At 36.9% G+C, this 18,391-nt stretch overlaps 1 protein-coding gene across 1 annotated transcript in view; it reads right to left on the bottom strand.

Moving 5' to 3' along the window:
• FLT4 (fms related receptor tyrosine kinase 4) overlaps positions 1-17,649 on the bottom strand; it is a 199,749-nt gene extending 182,100 nt beyond the window's left edge. Inside the window, exon 1 of the mRNA XM_063447902.1 lies at positions 17,236-17,649. Coding sequence (XP_063303972.1) covers positions 17,236-17,293 — 58 coding nt within the window. The 5' untranslated portion in view covers positions 17,294-17,649. The remainder of the gene's footprint in view (positions 1-17,235) is intronic.
• Between the last annotated feature and the right edge of the window lie 742 nt (positions 17,650-18,391).

Below are 18,391 nucleotides of genomic sequence, written 5' to 3'. Positions count from 1 at the left end.
CTGTGGTATATTGGCATGATATAATATACTATAATAGACTAATCATGCATAGTTATATCAGTTATCATGCTGCAGCTCACCTCATTAGAGTGTGGAGTATATTGTTGGGTTATAAAAAGAGAGAATGTGCAAATAACCTTGTTTCGATACACTATCCACTATGCTAACGGCTGAATAATCTAGAGAACAGGAGCGACTGCACCAGGGCCCCATCAGTCAATGCCATGTAGGGCTGACACCGCAGGAAACTCCTGCATCGAAAAAGAGGGTTGCAGGGAGGCTCACAAGTGCCCAGGAAGTCACTGCGCATAGAAGGGAAGAGAGCTGAACTCTTAGTGAGGGTGTGTGAAGTGTAAATGTGTGTGTGCTGTGTGCTATGGGTCAGTGTTTGTGGATGTGTGTAAATGTGCATCTGTGTGTGTCACTGTATGGGCTCATGTCTGTTAACATGTGTGTCATCTCTTAGAATGTATCTATGTGTGTATGTGTCTGTGTACATTTCAGTTTGTTATATACATATAATGTATATGTATATGTGAACACTTACCATCACACACAAACACACCCGTGCATTGAAACACTGAAACTACACACAAATGTACCCCTGCATTCAAAAGCTAATACTATACACAAACAAAACCCTGCATTCAACATTAAAAATCCCTGCATTCAAACACTAAAGGTGCACACATTAACAACCTTGTGCACAAACACTACACATAAATATACCCCTGAATTCTAGCATGCAACCCTGCAAGGGTAGTTTTGGCACAGCTAGGGAACAATATATTTAAGATTTGAATAAGTATAACACTAAGATAACAGGCTGTGCAAGGTGCTGTCCTAAAGATAAAACAAACAAACAAATCAGACACAAAACAAAAATGTTATCTCCTCCTGTAAAAAAAAAAAACAAATAATTTTCCTTTACAAAATTCACTATGCCCCTCCAAACCCCATTTATAAAAGAAGTTCCTGATCTTTTAGCAGGCAATAACATAAACCAGTGTCTGATCCCTCCTGTCTATTAGACTGAATAAATAAAGCAACTAAGCATAGTATGGAGGGATGGCAGGAAGAAAGGGGGGAGGAAGTTGTCAGGACATCCGGTCCAGCAGTCAGTTTTTCATTTCCCCATACCAGGCCTGACGTTCACCAATAAAAATTAGGCATGGGCATCCAGGCACGGCAATCTCTCTAAATTACCCGCAGCATGATTCAGCCTTTCGCTTCCAATGATAACTTTCATTCAAATGAGAGTAATAGATAATATGACGGTAATTACATATATCAAACTTCATAATTATGTAGCACACTTGGAAAATGATTTTAAAAATAGTCTTATTTCAATATAATATTTTTTCCCCCTAAAGCTAGTGGCAGAACTAAAATGGTGGTGATAGTTGCTATTACGTCTTGGTTTTGCCTGTCAAGAGTGGGGGCAGCCTGGCAGAACCTTTATTTAGTATAAATCCAAGTTGGCCATAAACTAAATAACAAATTACTACTAGCCTTTAAGCACTCCCTCACGGTTCAGTAGCTCAGTAAATTAGTCAACTCAAACTAAGCGGTGGAGCTGAAGTACATTATATGGCCAACAATCACACTCATGTAGACCCACACTTGACAATCACAATAAGCCACACATATGTATAGCACTTAACCAACCACTAGAATCGCACTCAGCTACCACAGACATCTCATTTAGGTGTATTCCTTAGGAGGTAGCAATAAGGGAAACCTAATTTTTTTACTCTTACACCAGGGGCCCACTGGTACCACATTACGCCCCTGCTTAAATGACCACTACAGGCACCCCGACCACTTCAGCTCAATGAAGTGGTTTGGGTGCCAGGTCCATCTACTTTTAACCCTGCAGCTGAAAACATAGCATTTTCAGAGAAACTGCTATGTTTCACTGAGGGTTAATCCAGCCTCTAGTGGCTGTCTCATTAACAGCCGCTAGAGGCGCATCGGCGATTCTCACTGTGAAAGTCACAGTGAGAAGACGCTGGACGTCTATAGGAAAGCAGTGAGTAATGCTTTACTATGGGCTGTTTTAATGCACGTGGCTCTTGCCGCACATGCGCATTCGGATCTGACGTCGGCAGGGGGTGAAGAGCTCCCCAGCACACAGGGAGCCCGGCGCTGGAGAAAGGTTTTAACCCCTTCAGCCCAGCGGGAGGGGGGCCCTCAGGGTGGGGGGGACCTTATGACCCTATAGTGCCAGGAAAACAAGTTTGTATTCCTGGCACTATAGTGCTCCTTTAAAGCTATGGGCAAATATTGAAACTGACACGAATTAATGCAGCATTCCAATTTAACATTCAGTTATGTTAATAATTTCTGCACTAAACAGTTCCCGGAAGGAATCTAAACACGTTTCTTAACAGGTGACTGGTTGCCATCTTTTTTTTTTTTTTTTTAGTGCAACCTAAAGTTGTTTTTTTCCTGCGTGATTGACATGATATAAGTTACAGCATATTTCAAATATCTAGGACTTGGATAATTGCTAACAACTGTAAGTGAGAACATTTAAATGCTGCAACAATGTCCTCACTAGGTAATGGTTTATTTCTCAAGGGGTTTCAATGTCATTTTAAAGCAAATCATTCTAACTTAATGCAACAAAAATAAAGAAGGGACTCCAATGTATCCAGAATCTGCCTGAAAAGCAATACCTTTGTATCTAAAGCAAAGAAAACTAAACTAAAATTGTACCAGTGATTCTAGAACATACACAATGCATTAAACACGGGTTATATTATATGACATATATAAATGCAATGTAAACTACCTGATAACAGGAAACATCCATCCAACCCAGTTTATGTATTAGTATAAGTGAAAAGAAACTACTCATAAATAATCAAAAGGGTTATTTACTAAAGCGAGGAATTGTTGGGAATTTAAAGTGAATTTCAAATTTAAGACCAAAGTAGTTGAACTGAAAAAATTCTCCCAGCCATCTTTCAGCATGGCTGCTATAACCTGAACATTCTTACTTTGGTAAATAACCCAATCAGTGCTAACAATTGTTATAGTTTGCTTCTCATTTGTTGTTAACTCCCCACACTAAAATTGTAAAGTGCTGTAAAGTATGGTGACACTATATGGTGACACTATGTAAATGGTAATAATAATGGAATTGTGTTGGGAGATATTCTCATACACAGATGCTTTTGTGTGGGCAGAGTTGCCCTAAGTTAGCTTAGTGCAGTGCAAGCTTGTTTAATGTTACACTTGCACTTTGCTCTGTGGGGACTCTGTGGGGACCTGTCCCTGATGTCCCAGGACCTGTAATAACCAAATGGTTTTGATATATCTCCTAATTCTGTAGGACCTACGGATATTCTTAATTTAGTCACCTGGATGCAAGCAGTGATGTCAACTGCAGGTTGCTAAAGAATCACTACTTTAATTTGATAAGTGCAGTTTTCAGCTCCCGTAGGATATTTGTTCAAGTGTGACATGCATTTTGAAACTACACCCATATTGTGGAGCCAAAAAGTACCTCACACCTTTGATTTGTAATTCATCAGTCACTCATGTATTTGTACTGACTTCAGTTTGAATTCTCAACTGAGAAAATAATATTAATTATGTGAATTATGTGTCAGGGCCGAAATACATCTTAACACAAATGTCAAATAATCATTTCTCATTAAGAAACAGAACAAGTAACAACCTTGATAAATATCCATGTGTATGAAAACTAATACTTCACAAAGAGCTAATAGATAGGCAGTCAGACATTGATAGATAGATAGATAAATCAACTTGTGATTATGCTTAAACCTACCATTCTTTATTCCCTTTTCTTTTTCAGAGGAGGTTTTGTGGTATTTCCTGAAAACACTGCGAGGCCTGGTGGTGCCACAGGGATATGAAGGTAATGAAGAGCTTTGTGTCTCCCTCAGCACAGAATTCCATCCCTAATATAATTGAAATTCTTCATCATGGTAAGATGAGGTAAATTAGACACATGTACCCCATATTGGAGTAAGTCCACTCTTTAAAGCAGTTTTGCGGAGGACTGAAGACAGAGATTGGCATCAACAACTGCTGGAGGGCAGGGTGTTGTTTATATTTGAACATTCACCTATGTTTTACATATGAATGAAAAATCTGCTACGTGTTAGATGTTAAGACTAGATGTATTCAATAATACACTTCTTAGAATAAATAATCGGACCTCAAACTCACAAACCAGATATTGTAACATTTTCCTACATACAATACAGCATGGACTAGACATAGCAATTAGATTATTATTGCTGTTTAAATTGTATTATGTGATGGCAAAATATGGCATATATTATTAGTCAGCACATTACACTATAGAGTTTGTAATGTGAAATGCATCAATTGACAAAAGGAATCTTTGTAAGACATATGGCCGCAAATGACTCAGAAGGCATTGCTGTCTGGGGTGTATGTATTATAGAACACATGATGTGACTCACAGCGCTCTGCAATACAATACTCACCAAGAAGCACAGGGAATTATGGAGTATATCACAACATAATGTGCACTGAGGTCTGACAGGCTGGAATGGGGCTAGATTTAATGCACTTTTATTATGGATACACAGACATTAAATTCCCATGGAGGTTTTGATACATGATGCTGAACACATTTCATAAATGATCTGACTCTGTATGTCTGTCTGTCTGACCAAAGTTAGCGTTCATATTTGTTTGTGTGTGAAAAATGCAAAAAAGAAATTAAACTCTAATTTTGACCGGTGTTTTTGACTACGTGGCTACTAAAAAAGACTGAACATACCCCATTTGCAATACCTTGGGTTGTCTTCTTTTGCAAATGGTATGCCATCATGGGGGTCATTCTCATTCCTGTTCTACCATATAGTCTCAAAGGCAACATAACCAATCTCGCAAATTTCAATTTGAAAAAACGAAAATGCAAGCTTTAAATTGGGCTCTGTAACATTTGTAAACACCATAAAATCTGTAGAAAAACAAAGAGAAGAGTCTGCGCTCAATAACAGTAAAAGCTGCAACCCTAATTAGGGAATCCCACAAAACCCTAAAAACAAACTGGAAATGAAACAACGGGGGGAAAGGGCTGCGCTAAAAAGTAGTAAAATACAGTGTAAACCAGACCGGATGGTCACAATCTGATAATAATGGAAAACGTAAGTCTCTTACACCAGGTAAAGAAATTGTCTTATGGAAAAATATATATATCTTTGAGGAGAGTCTTTGCAGATAAAAAAAAAAAAGAGTATACAATAAAAAAGTAGTAGTAAAAATGGTAAAAATGAATAAAAATTTGATGAATAAAAAAATAGTCTCACTGATATAGCTTGGTGGGATATCTGTACAGTCCTCAGGAGTTGATCCGTCCGGGGAGTAGGATGATCCGTATATGTGGAGACAAAATAGGAGACACGACAAACTGCCAATAGTGAAGAATTGCGGCTCCAAGGGTAAAATGAGAAAATAATATAATAATACACTCACAATTGTATGAGCTTTGGACCAGCTCTGGACTTATAGGCGTTGCAGCGGTATGATCCCCGCTACCAGGATATACTTGAGAAGACGTCTAATATTACCATTTTGAAAAAGCCTGTTTAGGTGAAACGCGTTAATGGTTTTAAATTGTGTATTTTAATATTAAAGTGATTTTGGTTACCTTCTTTATAGGACCAACTCCTACTTTATTTGATATACTATTTTATTATTCCTGGCAGTTTTATATTTTATTTTTATTATATTTTTTTCTTTTTATATATATATATATATTTTTTATATACATATTTTTTACATATATATTATTATTTAATATTATTATATTATTCTATTCTACAATCACTACTATTTTTACCTCTCATACTCGGATCCTGATCCAAAGAAATCCCAGGTGGGGATTATTCCACCAGCGCCCTATTAATAGAGCAGTATTTCCTGCTCTATATTTGTAAGTATATTTCATTTACTGTTACTTCACATACCCTACCTACTGAGAGCACTATTGTTGTTTCCTATACATTCCGGAGTACCAAGGTTGGATCGCCAGACGTCTTCTCAAGTATATCCTGGTAGCGGGGATCATACCGCTGCAACGCCTATAAGTCCAGAGCTGGTCCAAAGCTCATACAATTGTGAGTGTATTATTATATTATTTTCTCATTTTACCCTTGGAGCCGCAATTCTTCACTATTGGCAGTTTGTCGTGTCTCCTATTTTGTCTCCACATATACGGATCATCCTACTCCCCGGACGGATCAACTCCTGAGGACTGTACAGATATCCCACCAAGCTATATCAGTGAGACTATTTTTTTATTCATCAAATTTTTATTCATTTTTACCATTTTTACTACTACTTTTTTATTGTATACTCTTTTTTTTTTTTTATCTGCAAAGACTCTCCTCAAAGATATATATATTTTTCCATAAGACAATTTCTTTACCTGGTGTAAGAGACTTACGTTTTCCATTATTATCAGATTGTGACCATCCGGTCTGGTTTACACTGTATTTTACTACTTTTTACCATAAAATCTGTACATGGGGGGTACTGTTATACTCGAGAGACTTCACTGAACACAAATATCAGTGTTTCAAAACAGTAAAAAGAGTAACAATAACTATATTGTCCGTGAAAGTGCCATTTGTGCGTGAAAACTGCAAAAAAATTCACTTTCACTGACAATATTGTCGTTGTGATATGTTTTACTGTATTGAAACACTAATATCTGTGTTCAGTACCCCCTATGTACAGGGTTTATGGTATCTTGGAAAGATACAGGGTTAAATATAGCGCTTGAGAACCAAATTCTCTGGACTTTCTACCTGGGTTGTCAAACAGGTCTCTCAATTTGTTATTAATTAAATGACTTAATTATGTAAAAATATTATATAAATATATATATGTAGAATTTAAATATATATGCAGATGTATATATGTGTATCTATATATGTGTATATATATATATATATTTATATATATATATATATATATATATATATATATATATATATATATATATATATATATAAATAGGTGATAGCTTGGCACTCACCTTACCAGGATTTAGAATACGATAGCCTGGGTGCAATCCAAATGCGTCCAATATGTAAACAGGAGAAAGTCAGGATGCACACTCAGGTCTTTAAATCAGTGCACTGTGGGTTGATCAATAATTAATCAATAATCAGGCATCTTTAAAAAGACCCGCTGGGGTCGAAACATTGATTCTGTTTGCTGTATGCCTGATTATTGATTAAACCACAGTGCACTGATTTAAAGACCTGAGTGTGCATCCTGACTTTCTCCTGTTTATAAATATATATATATATATATATATATATATATATATATATATATATATATAAAACATTTTAATTATTTTTTATCTATCTATCTATCTATCTATCTATATACAGTAAGGGAAAAAAGTATTTGATCCCCTGCTGAATTTGAACGTTTGCCACTGACAAAGACATGATCAGTCTATAATATTAATGGTAGGTGTATTTTAACAGTGAGAGACAGAATAACACAAAAAAATCCAGAAAAACACATGTCAACAAAGTTATAATTGCATGCTAATGAGTGAAATAAGTATTTGACCCCTTCGACTTAGTACTTGGTGACAAAACCCTTGTTGGCAATCACAAAGGTCAGACGTTTCTTGTAGTTGGCCACCAGGTTTGCACACATCTCAGGAGAGATTTTGTCCCACTCCTCTTTGCAGATCCTCTCCAAGTCATTAAGGTTTAGTTTGGCAATTTGAACCTTCAGCTCCCTCCACAGATTTTCTATGGGATTAAGATCTGGAGACTGGTAAGCCACTCCAGGATTTTAATGTGCTTCTTCTTGAGCCCCTCCTTTGTTGCCTTGGCTGTGTGTTTTTGATCATTGTCATGCTAGAATACTCATCCACTACCCATTTGCAATGCCCTGGCTGAGGGAAGAAAGTTCTCACCCAATTTATCCCTTGGACAGCACTTTGGTCTTGGCCATGGTGGAGAGTTTGGAATATGATCGATAGCTTCTGTCAGGTGTCTTTTATACAGGTAACAAGCTATATTTAATATTAATATATATATTACATATATATTAATATTGAAATACACTTAGAATAATAGTTTATATATGTGTATGTGCATATAAACATACATAACTTCTTTTGCATCTAAGTACTTTTTATATAATTTAAAAACAGTTTTTAACTTTTATTAACTTTTACAACTTTTTTACAGGCTCTAGGGTGACAACCTGAGAGCTCAGACAGTCCCCCGGCAGGCACTGCACAAGCTGGCTATTCCAGCCATGTGATCGCAAGGACCCCGTGGCCCGGGAGGGCCGGATCGGGCAGACGGGGGCTGTTTGAGCTCCCAGGCAGACCCCAGGATCACTACAACCGACCAGGGGATTGACGGGGACCCAGTAAGTAATAAAGGCGGCGGGCACATTCTATGCCGCCCACCAGCGTTTAGAGCCACCCCAAAAAGGATGGCATAGAACGCCCGCCATCCTTAAGGGGTTAATCAAGCTCATGCTATGCAGTGGGCACTAGGACCATGCAGAGAGTGTTTTAGCAGCATTGTCCTACCAGCAAGGGGCTGACCAGAGAGGTTTTCAACCACCTTCAGTGCTGTTCATAACAGAAAAATATCAACAGGAAAAAGAAACTCTTGCCTTACTCATCAGAGCGCAGATAGCTGATAGGTAGGAGGTTCTTCATGCTGGTACTAAATATGAGCTAAAGGTGGCACATGGATGCTTGAATGTGCTGGACCATGACTCTCAGCTATAGTAATTAGGAAACTGCAATAAATTGCAAACTCTGCCAGCATCTAGAGATCCACTTCTTGCCCCATGGAGAACATAATGTGCCTGCCATTTTTCCATGACACAACAGAGATTCTCAGTTCATACAGTGTGTATTTTTGACAGGTGAGATGAGCGAGCATTTCGGTTTTCCACCAGGAGACATCTGGTAAGAGATACATTAACTTGGTTTTCTGTCCTTTTGAAAAATGTTCACGTTTTGTGAAAATCAATAATATTTATTTAAGAATAATTTTATTTTGAACAGAATCTTTCTGTGCCACCACATGATAACTATGAAGACTTTGGTATGCTTACATTTTCAGAATATATTTTTAGAGTTTTGACTCTATGCCAATGTACTGGGATTTCAGAGCTTCCTTCAGAAATTTCTTTACCCACCACAAATTGCATGATAGGGCATGCTGCCATCTGTGGTTTTATATGTTACATTTCTTACAAAGAAAAATTGCCTTATATAAATTTTTTAATTAATTGATTCTTTTTTTTCTTCACCAAAATATTTTTTGTATACATGCCCCTATTCTCCTTTACCCCTTCACACTACAGCCACAACACTCCACTACAGTCCCAATCTCACACACCACAGCTTTTACCACCTCACAACCACCTCTGTCTCCTCACAACACAAACAACAGTCCAGACCTCAATTTACTCTATAGTCTCTATTCCACCAAACACAGTTCAGCCTCTGTGCCCCCAAATAGCCCCTACTCGCTTAAATGTACATTAAAGGCACAAGCACATACACTTCAGCCTGCCTAAACATGTTCATACTACACCGCAAACCACCCTATCACACACAAAACTCCACAACACCCTATTTCCCACACATCCAATCCTACCCATCATCTCAAAGCCCTCTTCCAACTCCACATGTTATCCAACCACCGCCTGATCACATTCACCATATAATCATATCCCAAACTAGTTACATTCACCAATCCAATCACATAAACCAGGTGTTTGCATATTTTTGCATATATAAATATGTATACACACAGATGGTTCTCTAATTAAGCGAGAACTGCCGCCTAATGCCTCGGTCTGACTGGGGCATTAGGACAGACTGATCTGTCAGGTACTTGATATGTTACCAAGGGCCCGACCCAGTAGATCATTTAAGTCCTGCAAGTTGTGAGGTGGGACCTCCCTGGGTCGGATTTGTTGTCCCAGCACATCCCACAGATGGTCAACTGGATTGAGATCTGTTGAATTTGGAGGCCAAGGCAACACCTTGAACACCTTGTCATGTTCCTCATACCATTCCTGAACAAATGTTTCAGTGTGGCATGATGTATGTTCCTGCTGAAAAAGCACCACTGCCACCAGGGAACACCATTACCATGAAGGGGTGCACATGATCTGCAACAATCTCTAGGTAGGTGGTACATGACAAAGTAACATCTTTATGAATGCCAGGACCCAAGACTCCCAAGTTTTTGTCAATTTGAGCTACAGTAGCTCCTCTGAGTGTTCGGAGCAGGTGGGCTAGCCTTCACTCCGCACATGTAACATGTTGTTGCTGATCATTGTATATATATTTATATATACAGTATATCACAAAAGTGAGTACAACCCTCACATTTTTGTAAATATTTTGTTATATCTTTTCATGTGACAACACTGAAGAAATGACACTCTGCTACAATGTTAAGTAGTAAGTGTACAGTCTGTACAGCTTTGGGTTATTTTGAGGGGACAGCAGTGTAAATTTGCTGTCCCCTCAAAATAACCCAACACACAGCCATTAATGTCTACACTGTTAAAAGTGAGTACATTTACTTCCTAAATAGGATCGAAAACACTAAGCAATTGCTCTTGATATATGTTACTGAGCTCAATATCCACTAAACATCAATTTGTAATTAAAACTCTGTGCAAAAATAGCCTTAATGCGACTATAAGTGAGATAGAATTTTTTTTCCAAATCAGCTGTTTTTGCCTAAATTTTAAAGATTATTTTTCAAGTTACTACAATTCATCAAACAAACTGCAAAGTAAGTCAATTTATTGACCTTTGATAAAGCTTGATAAAGGCCTCTGTGTAGGCCGAAACATTGCAGTTTTTGTTTCAATAATTCTGCCTTCCTGCAGCAATCCTGAGTGCCTGGACCTAATTTATATTAAAGGTCAATAAATAATTTATTTTATCTACCCTGGTCCTGATAAGCACCTGGATTCCTAAGTGTGACTCCTAACGTTTGTGAATTACTCATGTATTGACCTTTGACATATAAGAGACTGAGTCTACTGTGCGTGGTATCAGAACTGTAATCTATGGGGAAAGGGGTGCAGGGGTAGAGTGATAAAATAAGGAATACAACCTTGTATTTCTAACACTATAGTGTACCTTTAAACAACTGTGCAGTCTCTCTCGCCTCAATGTGCCGTATAAATATTTTTTGAAGGTTTAGGAGCAAACCAGGTTAGGAAAAAATATACCAATTATTATAATTATTACTGGCATTTATATAACACCAACATATGCTGCAGCACTTTACAATATTATAAAAGGGGGACATTTAACAATAGATGAGACAATTTCAAAATGTTACAGAAACAATAGGTTGATTAGGACCTTGCTCAAACAGGTTTACAGATTACTTATCTATGACATTAAAAATACAATTAAATGACCCTTTAAAGATAAACATTGGGAAAGTATACAAGAGAGAGAATTAGAGAGCAAACGTGTATTTTTTGGTGCACTTCAATATATTATTACTATTTTGAAACTATTAAATATATTGTTAGTTTTTATTTTATATAATACACATGAATGAGATTACCAAAACTCTAGATACCAGAGGATTGAGTGTATGTTGTGACTTCTAAAACTGTAGGTGACGTGATAACAGTGCATATTTACCTTTTTCTTTGGAATACGGTGACTTTAACATAGTGATTCTCAGTGCTTATAATACTAGTGCATAAAGCACATTAATAATAATTAAAAGGAAATTAAGAAAATATAAAAACCTTCAATTTGATCATTCTCTAGAGGGGATTGTCTTGTGAACATAGGGGGACTGATAATGTCACTGTTTGTTTGGTAGTTTATATCTTTTGTTCATACTTATTAGTACTGGTATTTTTCATATTTCCTGAGAGATATTTCTATGAGAAATGTCATCCAGATGCGCGGTATTAAGGAGGTTTTAGCTCTGTTGTTTCTAAAAAAGAACATAAAAGCTAATAAGCTTCAAATGAATTGCAGATATTGTAACCAATTTCCTTCTGCAAAAAATAAATTCTTGCTAATCTCTCAAAGTTAAGAGCCAGGTGTCCCTTTATATGACTTTTTGCCTCTTTAAAAAGATCAAACCTCTACTTTGATACATGCACTGAGTGCACACAATACAGACAAAACACAAAATATAGGAATTTCCTGTATCATAGACACAATATGCTTAATTCGCGACAATGCTTTTTATACTCAAACGTTTTCTACAGGAGGGGTTAACTATAGAAAAAAAAAAGGCATGTCTGTTCAGGAGCTGGGTCTGATTTATTCAAGAAGCACAAGACAGATAAATCTTAGATTTCTGTGCAGTAGCTTTGGTCAGACTCAAAGCATCATTTGTATTGCTACGTTGCTCTTCAAGCTTGTCAATGTTAGATTCACATTACAAGTTGCCCTTTAATTGCTGTACGTTTTTTGCACACCTAAGCAAACGCCGCATTCTTCAAGCTTGGCACCAAGCCTACCTGGGTTGAACTTTTTCCTCATGGGAGGTCACTAGCAATGGAAGTTACTGATTGGAAATTATTATTGAACTATCTCTTTTTTTCTTGTGGTTTCGTTTTAACTTGAGGGTCTGTGTACTCTTTCACAAATTCGATTAAGGAGGTTACTTAAAAGGATTAAGTAAAGAAAAGAAAAGGATTAAGTAAAGATGTTGTGATTCCCCATGTTTTAGGTTTGATAGGTATATGATTACTGAAGAAGTAACACAATTTGCATAGGTGTACACAAAGTATTTATTAAGTAGTACAAAAAGTAGTATTAGTATAAAAATAAGAATTGGTAGCCATATTTTCAAAGGTGAGACATTCTTTATCCAAAAGTAACAGAAGATACCTTTTACACATCCTACCTATCCCAGTTCTTCAAACAACTATGAAATACTGAAGGTGATGTGCATTGATTATTAGTATGGGACATCAATTGGAGAATTAATGGAGACACATAGTTTAACAGGGGTAACAATGGGGGATTGTATAAAGCAAATGACATGGCAGGATGATATTAAAATACTACAGAGGAGCCAATGGGAGAATAAAGAACAGGTAAAGTGACAGAGGTGGAATGGCAAATTTGTCAAACTTTTTAGTGGGCAGAACCTGGTTGGTTGGGAAAGATTCTGTGTATGTGAGATTGCAATAAATGATAGGGCAGTTGTTAGGCAGGAGTCAATGTTGGAAAATGCCCATTTAGCGTTTGAAAATGAGTGATGCCAGGATACTGACATTGAAAGGAGGCAATGTGATATACATTAATGATGGCAGAACAACTAGATGAGAAGGTAGGAAGGAAATGTGGCAAGGCTGAAGATGGCCAGGTGGAATATGTTGGCCACACTTTGGTAGATTAATTGAGAACAAAAAACAAAAACACTGTACATACTAGCATTGCTTCCAGTGATATGTAGATTCATTTTGATTTGATTCAGATTGATGGAGTTGAGGTTGTGATAATAAGAGGGTATAGGTATCTCAGAATGGCCAGGTACAATGATAATGTAGAGTTTGCATTTAATCAGATGAGCATTGATCTATCAAATAATTGGATAAGCTAGAATGGGAGAAGGAAGTGTATTCAAGAAAACAAAATGGTGATTTGGAATGCTAATGGGTAGTTGGGAATGAGTGAAATGTTAATATTCCATAGGGAAAGATGTCAAATTGGATGGTATTGACGAGGTGGGAAGAATGACTTAATGAGGTTGCAGAGCCTGGATTTTTCCACATAGTAATAATGCTCTATGCAGAGGGTTGAGAAGTGATGTTGAAAAACCCTTACTTATTACTTTTAATTTAACATTTACTAAGTAAAAGAATAAAAACATCTAATATAATTATGTTTTGTGGAAAAAAAATATGTAGAGATTGAGAGTGTTAGGTGGCGATAATTGTGGCAGTACATTTCAGTGGTAACAGAAAATGGAGTAGACTGATAAACAAAAAGTTTAAGCAAAAAAATGACAGCAGGAAGATTAGTAGATTAAACAAAGTGATAGTGAACATAGAGGAGGCCAGGTTAAGTGCCAATGATTTGTTAGGAAGGTTAGTAGGAGTATAGTAGGTAGATGAGTTATGCCAGTCTGATTGATTGGGGGTAATTACAGGGTCAGGTAGGATGACAATACATGCCTAAAAAGTTCAGGCGGAAGTAATAGCAAAGAATTGGGGAGGTCAAACAGAATGACAGAAATTGAACAATATGAAATGTTAGTACAAATTTAAAAGTATGAATTTGCTTGTGTGACATCAAACATTACTGCAAATATATCCTATAAATCAAATCTAGCTTAGTTGTCTATATTATTCATATCATTATCCGAGTGAAGGGAACCTGTGGTAATCCATTACAACTCCCACTGTGCCTAGCCAACCTTCCTGCTTGGACAGAAATCTAGTTTACAAAAGCAGCTTCTTTATCAATAGAAGCTTAAGAAAAATGAACAGAGAACAGAGGCGACATTAAAAATCCCAGTTGCCCTCATAATACATTTTATGTGGGCCTCCAGTTTAAAGGGAACTATCGCTTCTCTGGGATTTATACCATTAAATAAAACATTAAAAACCGCTTACAACTTATGTTAACTTATTTTTTTTAATGGGATCCTATGTTTTCTATTAAATTTATATTACAGATTTAGTAAATTACATTATATACCACTTTAGACAAGGCAAAGCATGGACACATACTGCAAACAAAAAGAGTAAAAATAGAAACATTATTTAATTTATATTTAATTTTTTCTCTGTAAGTTTTCCAAATATTGACTGCCAAGTGCAGAAGACAGAGCTTATAACAAGGAGCTCAACTAAGGTGCTGAGTTGCAAAAAAATTATAATTATTAAAAACTGGGAAGTGACAATTCCCCTTGACATGGAAGAAGCATGTTCTCATACGAATAGTAATCTGATGTGTAGAATCTTTCCATCACAGTCTTGCATACAATGTGGATCCCACATGTCTCAATATTGTTTAAATACGGCCAATGACCCAGTTTGCATGCAACCCATGACCCTGTGTGTGTCCAGGTCATTAAAGGACAATAATGTCCAAACCGCATACAAAACTTTACTGTCCTGATCACCTGAAGGTCGTGCACAAATCACCAAATCACTTCATCCCACGAAATGATTTGGGGTTATAGAAACTGAATTTTGCAGTTTTCACACCTACTAGTGCAAAACGGCTTCAGACTGAATTATTCAACTATTATTTCTATCTCAGAGAAAATAATTAGATTGGTAGATCATGGTGTTTGCTGGCGTGCACTATGTGTCCTCACTGCTTCTGTATGAGCAAAGAAATAACATCTGATTGGATACAGAGCCTTAAACTGCAGTGAGGAGTCTGCCCTGGCCCTAGATTACAGGTAGGTGTTTTTTTTGTTTAAAATAAGGGGAGGAGTGGCAGTAAACTACAGCAATAAAGGAGCGTCACTGATTAAAGAAATATATGTAAAAATATATGTTATATATATTACAGTATTTCTTTAAGGTGAACTCTGGAGGTCTACTACCTGAATGTCTGTCTGTCTGTCTGTCTATCATAAGCTCAGTATTTATTCTTTTTTGCCTGTTTCAAACATTTCTCTTAGCAGATAATTATAATTTTTAAAAATGTATTCTGTGTGGTTTTTCACCCTATTTTTTTATTTGTGGACAATAGTTATGGATGGTGCATTCTTTATTGACAAGGAAACAGAATAATTTCACTGAAAGGTAAGTAGATACATGAAACTGTTTTCGTGCCCAGGTGGAGCGTGGGATTAAAACCTGAAACAGTTTGACTTCGGTTTACCTGTCTAATTGTTGATTTAAATATTTGTGGTAATTAATATATGGGATGCAAAAACTATTTTTTTTATTTGCTAAATAATACTTAATATATTCTTCATTTAACAGATTGTACATGTTCTAGGAGTGCTTGCTTGCGAAGCCTCTGGCAGGCAGTTTCTTTGTTTATATTTTGGGTGTAACAAGTAGGCTTTCCTTTGTATTCAATGTTATGAGGCAGGCTTTGCTCATATACTGATGCTTAACGCATGTTGTACAGTTTTGACCAGTTTTAGAGTTTATTGTGTATATTAACCCCTTAAGGACCAAACTTCTGGAATAAAAGGGAATCATGACATGTCAGGCACGTCATGTGTCCTTAAGGGGTTAACAGCTGATATGTAAAAAGAGGTTGTGTTATCTAAATGTCAAACTAGGTTAACTAATACAGTATCACAAGAAACACTAGAAAACATCTGCGATCCAGTTGCTATGAGCTGTAACTCTCATCATGCAAAGCCAGGTTTTTGCAGGTTATGCTTTGTAAAGCACAAGCCATGGCTATGAGTTGTAGAGGTGCTCTATAATTCCAATGAAAGAAAACTCGAACACTGGCTGAGCTTAAATGGGGTTTGTGCATATGTAATAATTGTACAAGACAAACCAAGGACTTCACTTTCTGTTGTGAAGTAATTGTATGCTTTTTAACTTTAAAAGTACTGTAATACAGTCAAATAGAATGTTGTAAAAACACATAGATTTAGATTTATTCTCAGTAGTTTTGTTGATTTAAAGCTCAAATGGGGTTATTTCTTTTTCTTCTAACATGTTTCTCTCAGTCCATCATAAAAACATACTTAGAGGCTATCTGATTTCACTACTTGCTAAACTGAGCATACAAGTGGTATTCTGACACCTAGCAATGAATAGACTAAGACATTCTAAACATCAGGGCAATTAGCAAGTATTCAGCCACCTAACGATCACTACAATAAAGTGACATTATAGACTGTAGGTTCGCATAAGAAACAAATTGGAAACTTGACCAATATGAATACATTAAAGGTTATTTATAAAACACACGTGTGAGGTTTTGTCAGAGTAAAGCTATTGCCATGGAAACCAAGGGAATGAATTGCCGATTGCTTCACTTTTAGAACTTTGTTCAATATTTGCTCTTAATTTATTATTCTAATGTAAGCAGTCATAAATACAAAACGACTACAAAAAGATTCTAAATGTCATATACATTTAATGCACATTTTGTAAAACGTAAACATGTAATTGCCTATTTTATTCAGTGATATATGCAAACTGGTCCTATTCAGGCATGCATAGGCAGTGGCACTCTGTAGTCAAATTGTGCAAATAGTCATCCCAGTTTCTTACCTGTCCTTTCAACAGTCGCTAGCCATATGCAGAATAACACACAGAGAACTCTCTTCATTTCCAGCTTTCCCCTCCGTAGAGATTGTATTCTCACCGCAGGAAAATATACCTTCCCAGACACTTTAATTCCCAGGAAATACAAAAGTATAAAAATTAAAAAAAAGTCAGAAACAAACAAAAAAGCAAAAACAGCTAGCGCCACCAGAGTACCAAAAACTGCCACCCTCTTAGTGACCTCAGACAGGCTCAAGAAATAAAATACAGGTGGAATAACCTCCTCCAGAAAGGTCTTCACTTCTCTCCCTGCAAGTTCTAGCCACAAGCTGAGGGTGTGTTAAATGAGAAGTGAGAAAACTTTTTGTGTGTAGGGATGAGGATGCATTTACAGCAGTTTCCTCTTCCTATCCCTGCTATTACAAGGAGCTCTCTGCATTTCCATCAAGCTGCCAGGAAAAAAAACTTTAAAGAACAGCACTTTTGCAAAGAGGGATGGGGGGAGGAGGAGAGAGGTTCCTGTGTGAATGTATTTATTATTGTTCTAATCTGCGTTGCTTGCTATGGACTGGGATATATATCCCCCACCTCTCTGATTCCTCTGTCTCTGCTCAGCTGGGGAGTAAAATAAAGGAGGGGGGCTGACTCATGGGGAGTCTGAAACTTGAATCTGGACACAGTCGTGCACTGGTTTCACATTGGAATATTGGGATTGACTTAAGAAGTGGAGAAATTCTGAACTTTATACCCAAAGAATCATGCCCGATATCAAATATATCACTAAAAAAGTATTGATCCATGTGTTAGAGAAATCTGAAGCCTCAATGCATTTTAGAAATGAAATAGTGCTGTTCAGAATATTGACAGCGTACTGTTGAGGAAATAAGGCACGTGAAACAACTGGTCCAAATCAAAAAGATTATTATTGAACAATCAAACAGGATTACAAAACAAAGTGACAGAGTTTTAGCATTTTCCAAGTAATTCAGCTGGCGCACACTACGATCAGATAAAACCGTGTCTTTATACTTTTTGAAGATGTCCCAGTGATGTGTTTTGACCAATCCAAGTCTCTGCACGTTCTCTAACTCTGAGTTTCTTTATCTCGTCCCTGTAGTACTTGGGTAGCTGATGAAGCATTTGAGAGCAAATTTGTGCACGC

This window comes from Pelobates fuscus, chromosome 3 (genome assembly GCF_036172605.1).
Source record: "Pelobates fuscus isolate aPelFus1 chromosome 3, aPelFus1.pri, whole genome shotgun sequence".
In the NCBI taxonomy this organism is placed as follows: domain Eukaryota; kingdom Metazoa; phylum Chordata; class Amphibia; order Anura; family Pelobatidae; genus Pelobates; species Pelobates fuscus.
This window is presented reverse-complemented; position numbering and strand designations above follow the sequence as displayed.